Source organism: Camelina sativa, chromosome 11 (genome assembly GCF_000633955.1).
Source record: "Camelina sativa cultivar DH55 chromosome 11, Cs, whole genome shotgun sequence".
In the NCBI taxonomy this organism is placed as follows: Eukaryota; Viridiplantae; Streptophyta; class Magnoliopsida; order Brassicales; family Brassicaceae; genus Camelina; species Camelina sativa.
In genome coordinates, this window is record NC_025695.1 from 40,594,173 (window position 1) to 40,604,061 (window position 9,889).

The 9,889-nt window shown below is 35.2% G+C and overlaps 2 protein-coding genes across 2 annotated transcripts; both read left to right on the forward strand.

The window, feature by feature from the left end:
- On the forward strand, positions 1,922–5,715 carry LOC104725746 (exocyst complex component EXO70A1-like). The gene is made up of 11 exons (XM_010444459.2): positions 1,922–2,315; positions 2,466–2,561; positions 3,179–3,384; positions 3,501–3,737; positions 3,837–3,975; positions 4,066–4,278; positions 4,349–4,554; positions 4,632–4,829; positions 4,909–5,008; positions 5,089–5,318; positions 5,413–5,715. The coding sequence occupies exons 1-11, from the start codon at positions 2,157–2,159 to the stop codon at positions 5,528–5,530; spliced, it is 1,902 nt and encodes a 633-aa protein (XP_010442761.1). The 5' UTR covers positions 1,922–2,156; the 3' UTR covers positions 5,531–5,715.
- On the forward strand, positions 6,435–9,088 carry LOC104725748 (exocyst complex component EXO70A1-like). The gene is made up of 9 exons (XM_010444460.1): positions 6,435–6,699; positions 6,837–7,037; positions 7,145–7,283; positions 7,390–7,599; positions 7,684–7,889; positions 7,970–8,170; positions 8,271–8,373; positions 8,469–8,698; positions 8,804–9,088. The coding sequence occupies exons 1-9, from the start codon at positions 6,488–6,490 to the stop codon at positions 8,907–8,909; spliced, it is 1,608 nt and encodes a 535-aa protein (XP_010442762.1). The 5' UTR covers positions 6,435–6,487; the 3' UTR covers positions 8,910–9,088.

Sequence of the window (9,889 nt, forward strand, 5' to 3'; positions counted from 1 at the left end):
AAACAAAAGAATTTAGGATTGTTAATGAATTCAATTATTAGGTTATTGGTTCATGATTTTATACAATTTTTCACAAAATAAAATCATGAAAAGTATCACAAAAATACAGAGATTGTTTGAAACATTTTATAAGATTTTAGAAAACTAATCAACAAAACTGTAGAATACTCTCTAGCAATCCTTCAAATTTTTCACTTATTCACTTTTGATGATTTTGTTCAAGTCTTCAAAATTTTTTTATAAATTAGAATGCAATAACACCCCCTAAATACAGAGATAAATAAAAAATTGTTTAGCAAAATACCATTGTTTAGTGCAAGCGAAGTATCTCTAAAAAAGAATGTTGGATGAAAAATGAATGCCTGATTTTTATTAAAAAAAATAGATTTTTCTCTTGGTACTAATTATTCTTCAAGTATTTCTGATTTTTGTTTTGTTTTTATGATTGACTAAATTCACATATTTATAGGTGGAAAGATGTCTTTATTCTTTGAATTACTTTTAACTCTTTATCAAAGTAGAAGCGAAAGCATGAATGACAAGTGGGACACTTACTTTTATATAGTACGAACGACAAATTTTTACCGCCACTTGTCATGCATGCTTATGATATTTATCAAACATGTTCGTGACACTTGTCACACATGCTCGTTTTTCCGTCACTTGTCTTCTTCCCGCTATCACTTATGTATGAGTGAAAACCTTATATTTTATCGCTATATATCCCACAAAATAATAAACAGTAAAAAATATGTGACAACTATAAAATCACATACTAGAAAGAAAATAATATTCCTCATAAATTACTCTAAACCAATTTGTCTAGATTGGTTTGAATCATCAAATTTTGGTTAATTAAAAAAATTAATGTTTATGTATTTCTATGAAATTAATAAACCAAATCGTCAATAACAAATGTGACGCGTTTCTATGAAATCATTTTTAAAATAGTGACTTTGGAATCAACACATGAATTATTTAAAAGATGTATCCAAAACTTTGGAGCATCTTGAACGCAACCAAGTTTTTTTTAAGCAAAACCATAACTTATTTTTGCTTAAAAGTTTTTTTCTACGAAGTTCGGCATTATGATATCCTTTTCAATGAAAGGAGGTTACTAAAGCCTTCCCAACCTTCTCTCCACATCTTTCCTTTGTCCCGAGCATTGTCAAGCGCAAAAAAAAAAGCCAAGAAGTTTGTTCTCCCTTGCATAAATCTGAAGATTATCGGCATTATAATCCAGCTCTATGGAGTAGTAGTTACCGAAACCTCTTCAAACAAGTCATATCTGACCTTCAACCACCAATCACCTTCCTCCTTGCCAATGAGCAGACCAGCCCATCTTGTCTCTTGGCTTTGAAAATCCTCTCAACGTCCCATTATCAGCTGATAAGGACTATCTCCCATGTTCCTGCTTTGTGCTTGAATATGGCATCAACTCCCCTTGAAGTTGCTTGTGGTTTGGTGCTTTATTGCCCAAGTCTCCAATAGTTCCTGGATATGTTCTTGATTTATCTATCTTTTCATAATGCTTTTTATTGTTGTACCAAGCTTTGCTTTGGAAAACTCTTAACCTTTGGAACTCCTTGTCTTGTTGATTGAATGAATGCAAGATCTATTTGTCCAAAAAAAAAAAAAAATTGCCTCAGAGTCTATAAATTCATAGACTCACTCGAACAACTCGCAAAATCATAGTTATCAATTATCACACCACCAAGAAATCCCTTTTAATTGAATTTTTATTTTAAAAATTTGGTTCTAATTATAAGTATCAGGTACCAAAATTTATGGAAACCCAAAAGCACCGTCAACTAAACGTGGCTAAATTTAATTGTTACCCAATTAAATAAATAAATAAAAACAAGTATACGATGATGTCCCACAAAATCAACCTAAAAAGGTGAAAACAAAAGCAAAAAAAAGTACACAAAAAACTATAGCTTAAGCAAAATCGTATGAAAACATTTTAATTTTATCAATCCTCTCACAACAAATCGTAGAGGAGCGTCTCCAACTACACACCACCACATTTGCATTGATCCCAATCCCCAAAAAAAATTCTGAGTTCTCTTCAATTTCACCATATTTCTTTCTTCTTCGATCCAAAATCAGGAACTTAGAAAAAAAAAAAAAATCAAGATAGAGAGAAGAGAAAAATGGGGGTGGCTCAAGCGATGGAGGCCCTAACCAAACGAGCAGGTTTGATGAAGGAGTCTCTACAAAAGAGCCAGACCATTACCGACAACATGGTCGGAATCCTAGGTTCCTTTGATCACCGTCTCTCGGCTCTTGAAACAGCCATGCGTCCCACCCAGGTCCCTTTCTTCATCTCTCTGTTTTTGGATTTTAGGCACTTTTTTTTTTTAGGTTTGTTGGAATCTGAGATCGGATTTTGGATTCTTTGATTTGGAATTTTGGCTTCTTTTTTTTTTTTTTTTGTGTGTGTGATTATTGTGTTTGTGTAGATAAGAACACATTCTATAAGGAGAGCTCACGAGAATATTGACAAGACATTAAAAGCAGCTGAGGTTATATTGGATCAATTTGATCTCAGTAAAAAGGTTTGGTCTTTTCTCTTACATTCTCCCTTATGCACGCTTCTCCTTTTATTTGCTTGTCTTTCAAGTAATCATTACTTTCCCCTGACTCTGTTAAGACTTCTTTGATGTTTAACATTTCTCTGTCCAAATGAAACATTTGTCGGAGAATGCATCATGTAAACAAAAATAGCAAATGTCTCTTTCTTATGCAGTGAACCCTTACTTCTTCTGTTAGGAGTCTAACTGATTAGGCCACTTATCTCTATGTATGATTATCCAACTTGCTTGACCCTAACAAGTGTCAATATGGAGAATTCTAGGTTCATGTTGTAGTCTTCTCCGGGTAAGAGGCTTTGAGGTGGTTGTATGAATTGAATGACTAAGATAAATAGTAATTTATATTAAGGTCCACAATATTTGGTAAGCTTTTGCCTCTAAGTATGGTTAATCTAGTTTGTTGTCAAGCTCTTCTTTAGCTAGGAGGTCACATTGTGACATATTTTGTTACTAATACAAGCTCTGTTCTAGGTAAGGAGAGTTTTATCTTCAGATAAATCTGAGATCACTTTCTTTCTTGTGTGTTTGAAGCAGAATTAATGACTAAGCTGAATAAAGATTGATCTATTTTTGTTTGTCAGGCGGAAGCTAAAATACTGAGAGGACCACATGAGGATCTTGAAAGTTACCTGGAAGCAATTGATCAACTGAGAGGAACTATCAAATTTTTCAGCAACAACAAGATGTTCAAGAGTGCCAGTGGAGTTATTAGTCATGCTACCGGTTTACTCTCTAAAGCTCTATCAAAGCTAGAGGATGAGTTCAGACAGATACTGCAAAACTACAGGTTCTCTTACTTTAGATTATACAGATATTTACACTTGTGCCTAATCAATGAAGCTAATTTTCTTGATTTTTTAAGGATTGTTTCTAACACTTGATCTTTTCTTTCAACAATGTTAGCAAGCCAATGGAACCTGATCGACTTTTCGAATGTCTTCCAAGCAATCTGAGACCATCGTCAGAAGGTGAAGGTGGTGGTGGCGGCGGCAAGAGCCATGACCCGCATCACAAGAGCTTAGAAAACGCTATTTTTACAGTCCCAACAGTCATTCCCCCGAGAGTCCTCCCTCTGCTTCATGATTTGGCTCAACAAATGGTTCAAGCTGGTCATCAGCAACAACTTTTTAAAACTTACAGGTCCAACTTTTTCTTTATTTGTTTCATTCTCTTCTCAGTTCTCTCTCTATAATTTCATGAGATGTATACTAATCCATGTTAGTATATGTAATTTACTAGGGATACTCGAGCTGCGGTGTTGGAACAGAGTTTGCGAAAATTAGGTGTGGAGAGGCTTAGCAAAGATGATGTTCAAAGAATGCAATGGGAGGTCTTAGAGGCCAAGATTGGGAATTGGATCCATTACATGCGAATATCAGTATACAAAACTATTCCAAGAAAAAACAATATTACCTTTCATATATTAGTTACGGTTTCCTTCATTGACACGGCACTTGCTTTGGGACAGGTGAAACTGTTGTTTGCTGCGGAAAAGAAAATATGTGACCAAATACTCGATGGAGTTGAGTCTCTAAGAGATCAGTGTTTTGGTGAAGTCACTGTAAATAGTGTAGCTGTGCTGCTTAGTTTCGGGGAAGCTATTGCAAAAAGCAAGAGATCACCTGAGAAACTCTTTGTTCTGTTAGATATGTATGAAATAATGAGAGAGCTTCAGCCCGAGGTAACAGTTTAACGTCTCACACAAAAATTATGTGTGTTTACTGTCACCTAATTGTTTTTCATTTATATAGATTGAGTTGCTCTTTGGAAGCCAACCTTGTACCGAGATGAAAGATTCTGCGCTGAATCTGACAAAGCGATTAGCACAGACAGCTCAAGAAACTTTTGCTGATTTTGAAGAAGCCGTTGAAAAGGATGCTACAAAAACCGCGGTTATGGATGGAACCGTACATCCTCTTACTAGCTATGTCATAAATTATGTCAAGTTCTTGTTCGAGTAAGTAAACTTTACGTATGCAACAGAAATTGACTGTGTTTTTTGTTGGACTAATTTTTTGGAATTTTGGGAAACAGTTATCAATCGACGTTGAGGCTACTTTTTCAAGAGTTTGACTGTAAAGATCCTGATACTGAGCTGGGAGCTGTGACAACGAGGATCATGCATGCTTTACAGAACAATCTGGATGGTAAATCGAAACAGTACAAAGATGCAGCATTAACTCAACTTTTCCTCATGAACAATGTTCACTACATTGTGAGATCTGTCAGGAGGTTAGGTTTTGTGCTCTGATCTTAACAGAACCAAAGCCTAAAACAGAATCCTGAATTAGAATTTTTACATTTTTGACAGGTCAGAAGCAAAGGATTTACTGGGTGATGATTGGGTTCAAATTCATCGAAGAATTGTACAACAACATGCAAATCAGTACAAGAGAGTTTCTTGGGCAAAGGTTTACTGAAACGTTTCAGGTTTATGCTCTAAAACTTATTTATTAGTATTTTTTTGTCTGAATAGCCATTTCCTCTACAGATTTTGCAGTGTCTCACGGTTCAGTCTAGTGGGAGCGGTCCGGTAGATAACTCAAGTATATCAAGAGCATCAGTAAAAGACAGATTCAAGACTTTCAATTCTCAGTTTGAAGAGCTTCACCAAAGACAATGCCAATGGACTGTTCCGGACAGCGAGTTGCGTGAATCTCTCAGACTTGCTGTTGCGGAGGTCCTTTTACCTGCCTTCAGATCGTTTCTAAAACGTTTCGGGTATGATCAGAAAACACTTTTCAACAGATTTTGTTTCGTGCTCCTCATGAAAGTAATAAAAATGCTGTTGCTTTGGTTTTGTTATATGTCTCAGGCCGATGATAGAGAGTGGTAAGAACCCACAGAAGTACATAAGGTTCAGTCCTGAGGATCTTGAGCGGATGCTTAACGAGTTCTTCGAAGGCAAGACTTGGAGTGAACCCAAGAGATAAATATGTATGAATGTTTGTTTCCATTTTGTTGTACATTCTCTTCTTTTTGTTTTGCTCTTTATATGTTAAGGTCTCAACTTTTCTGAAAGGTTTTTTTCTCCTTTTAGATTTCTTTTTCTTCGAACTGTAACATTGAATCATTGATGAAGTCATGTTTTTTGAGCTGTAAAAGTGAATTGGCTATATCCCGTATATTTAAATAATAACTATTTCAATGATTCAGCCCTTTTGCATTTTCGTAGTATCAATACTAAATTTATCAAAGTTTTATACCTACGCATCCGCCTGAGTTTATACAATGCTGCAGAAAATGTTAAACTTCTTTAGTAAACTCTTCAAGTTGCAAGAATAAATACTAACTTGCTAAGTCAGATTTCTTTTAATATAGTGTTTAATTTTTATAAATAGTAGAAGTCGCAACTAGAAAAATTACAGATTGAAAGAAGAATTCAAACGAGAAAAAGGTCATGATCATGGACATTAGACATGATTTTATATAATTAGTGCCAATTGATTAGGTTTGTATATGGACTATGGTGTAGTAGAGTTTATATATATGATCTATGCTATGTATCTTGATTTATGCAAATCTTATCTAGATTATATGTATTGTAAAATTGACATTCTGTATGTAAACAAATTGTAAACATGTCGTAGTTGTGTTAATAAATTATCATAAATGAGTCCTTTTGTACATATTGTAACTAAGCTCATAATATTATAATGTACATACGGTAGTTAGGCTCCTAAATGAGCTTCTATTCGTTGTAGAAAATGTGGGAATTCTTTAAAGTATAGTTTTGTTCAAATGGCATTAAGGAAATACTAACATGCTAAGTCAATGTCGTGTAAATATAGCTAGTGTCAAATGAGGAAAAAGTCGTCATGACTATGATGAACATTATATCTAACCAATGTAGTTAGTCATTATGAACAGACCATACACATATATCACAAATGTCTCATGTATTGCACAAGTCTGATCTTCCTGAGTTGATAGCACTTGAAGACAAACCCAACGATGAATCTATCAAGGTAGACGACGGAGGAAAAGGCAACGCTCATTTTACAGATGAACATCATCTTGTGTTACATAAAGATGGTAAGGTTGATGATATAACCACATTATATGATCCGTGCAAGTTCAAAGAGATTCTGGAAAATTACAGGTTCGTCTTTAAATATACAATTTGGTTGTCCTTCAAATTTGCTTTTTGCAACACTATTATATATGTTTTTACTTATCATTTTTTATAAAGAATTAAATGGTCTTAGCATTTTTTATTATCTCCTTCAAAATGTGTAGCAAGCCAATAGACCCTGATCACCTTTTCGAGTGTCTCCCAAGCAATCTTCGGCCATCACGAGACGGTGAAGGTAGTGGCTTAGAGAAAGCCGACTATTCGGTCCCAACAAGCATCCCACCAATGGTTTTGCCTCTGCTTCATGGTTTAGCCCAACAGATGGTTAAAGCTGGTCACCAGCAGCAACTTATCAAAACTTACAGGTCCAATTTCTATTTAACTTCTATCATTTATATATATAGTAGAAGAACTCATTAAATGATTATACACAGTAGTGATTAATAATATATTACTTTTCGTCATTTTGAAGGGATAATCGTAGGGCAGTGTTGGAGCAGAGCCTTCACAAATTAGGTGTCGAGAGATTTAGCAAAGATGATGTTCACAAAATGAAGTGGGATATCTTAGGCGCCAAGATTAAGAACTGGATCCATTACATGCGAATATCAGTACGAATTAAACCCACTAATAAAACCATAATATATGTATGTATAGAAATCTATACCTTATAGATTGTAAATGAGATCCCTCTTGATTTGTTGACGTTGAGAACAGGTGAAACTATTATTTGCTATGGAAAAGAAAATCTGCAACCAAATAATGGATGGTGTGGAGCCACTCAGGGATCAATCTTTTGCTGAAATCACAACAGTTTGTTTTGATATGCTTCTTAGTTTTGGATATGCTATTGCCATTAGCCGATCACCTGATAAACAGTTTGTTATGATAGATATGTATGAGATAATGAGAGAGCTTCAACCAGAGGTAACATTTATTTACACCCTCCTCCAAGTGTTGTTTGTTGTGCTAGAGCATCTGATCTTTCTTTTCCTTTGATTTGAAACATAGTTTGAGTTGCTCTTTGGAAGCAAACCTTGTACCGAAATGAAAGAAGATGCACTGAATCTGACAAAGCTATTAGCTCAGACAGTGCAAGAAACTATTGCGGATTTCGAAGACGCTGTTGAAATGGATACGACTGAAACTGCTGTTATAGATGGATCCGTACATCCGCTAACTAGTTACGTTGTAACATACGTCAAGTACTTGTTCGAGTGAGTACTTTTTTTCTTTCAAAAACAACTTATCAGTGGTTTTTGCATGACTTAACCTTTGTTTCTGGAACTTGAAACAGTTACAAATCGACCTTGAGGCTACTTTTTCAAGAGCTTGATAGTGCTAAGGATCCTGATACCGAGCTGAAATCTGCTATAACGGGGATCATGAGGGCTTTACGGAACAATTTGGATGGTAAATCAAGACAGTGCGAAGATGCAGCATTAACTCAACTATTCTTAATGAATAATATGTATTACATAGTGAGAAATTTCAAAAGGTTTGGTTCTGCTTCTTTGGCTCCAATTTCTCTTAAACATATATAACCAAAGCCTTTTAACATGTTATCTCAAAGAGACTAACTACTATTTTGTTCACAGGACTGAAGAAGCAAGGAATTGGTTGGGTGATGATTGGGATCAAACATATGGAAGAATCGTACAACAACACGCACAGCGGTACCAGACAATTTCTTGTAATAAGGTTTGCATCACTTTATAGCTAGGTTTTTTTTTGTCACATATGGTAAAGAGTGTTTTGCATCACTTTATTTAAAGAGTGTTTTGTCATATATGCAGCATTTGCAGTGTATCAGGGTTCAATCGAGTGGGAGCAGTTCGATAGAGGATGAAAATATAACAAAAACATTTGTAGAAGACAAATTCAATACTTTCAATTCTCAATTCGAAGAGCTTCACCAGAGACAATGCCAATGGATAGTTCCGGACATTGAGTTACGCGAATCTCTCAGGCTTGCTATTGCAGAGATTATTTTACCTCCCTACAAATCGTTTCTCAAACGTTTCGGGTACATACAACTTTTAACCAACTTTTAACCAATTTTTAACCAATTTTGGAAGATTAGTAAGAAAGTACAAAAAAAAGTGTAATGTCGTTGCTTTGTTTGTCTCAGGCCGATTGTAGAAGATGGTAAGAACCCACAGAAGTATATAAGGTTCACTCCTGAGGATCTTGAGCGAATGCTTAACGATTTCTTCGAAGGACAAAACTTGGATTAAACCCAAAATACACAAATGTGATCATGTTTGTTTCCGTTACATTCTCTATATTGGCTTTTATTGAAGCTTATGTGTGGACTTGTTTTCATTTATTGTTGTTGTGGTTTCCGTAATTGTAATATTGATGATGTCAGATAACAAACCTTGTGCAAGATGGTTGAGTTTGAGAGTTTTAATTGGTTCTCTCCCCCCAACCACCCGGTTCCGTAACCTCCAAAACTCCCGCAACCGTTGTTTGTATGTAAACAAAGGCTGTAATGAGATTTATTAATGAAAAAAAGTACAAAATAAATCGTCGACAGCAGGGTTCGAACCTGCGCGGGCATATCGACATATCGTTGTAACAAATGCACTGAACACTTTATAAATTATTTATTTTTCAACGAATGTATGCAACATATTACACGAGACACTACATGGTTTCAACTTGTCCCATTCGAGAAAGTGTTTTAACAAACCCATGTCAATTTAAAAATGTAACTTAAAAAAAAATTAAAAAAAAAATAGTCAAGAGGAGAAAGAATGAATGAAACCAAGACTCAAAGTTACATATAACATGAAGAAATTGTTTGATTGACCATGATTAATTTATGAATATATATAGAAAAGCAGGGAGAAGATATATATGATATCTAGAGAGCTCGACTTATGATGATGTCAAGACTCATCTCGCTCGGATCAGTGGCTTGTAACTCCACCTGAATCCCATCCAATTCTCTCTTGAACCTGTCCTTTGAGCTAGCATACACCATCTTCATCCTTACCCTCGACGAATCCGGTGACCTACCATGCATTAATTCATCATCCATAATATAACATGTTTTAATAATGATTAACATGAAAATGAATGTTCAAAGTTGTATGTACCATGCTATGAAGAAGATCTTGCTCTTCTGGATATTCTCAGTAGTGGTGAAATCAAAGTCATAAACAGCATAGCGGCACTCATTGGGCGGTAGGGCATTGGTGAAATCGTCGTA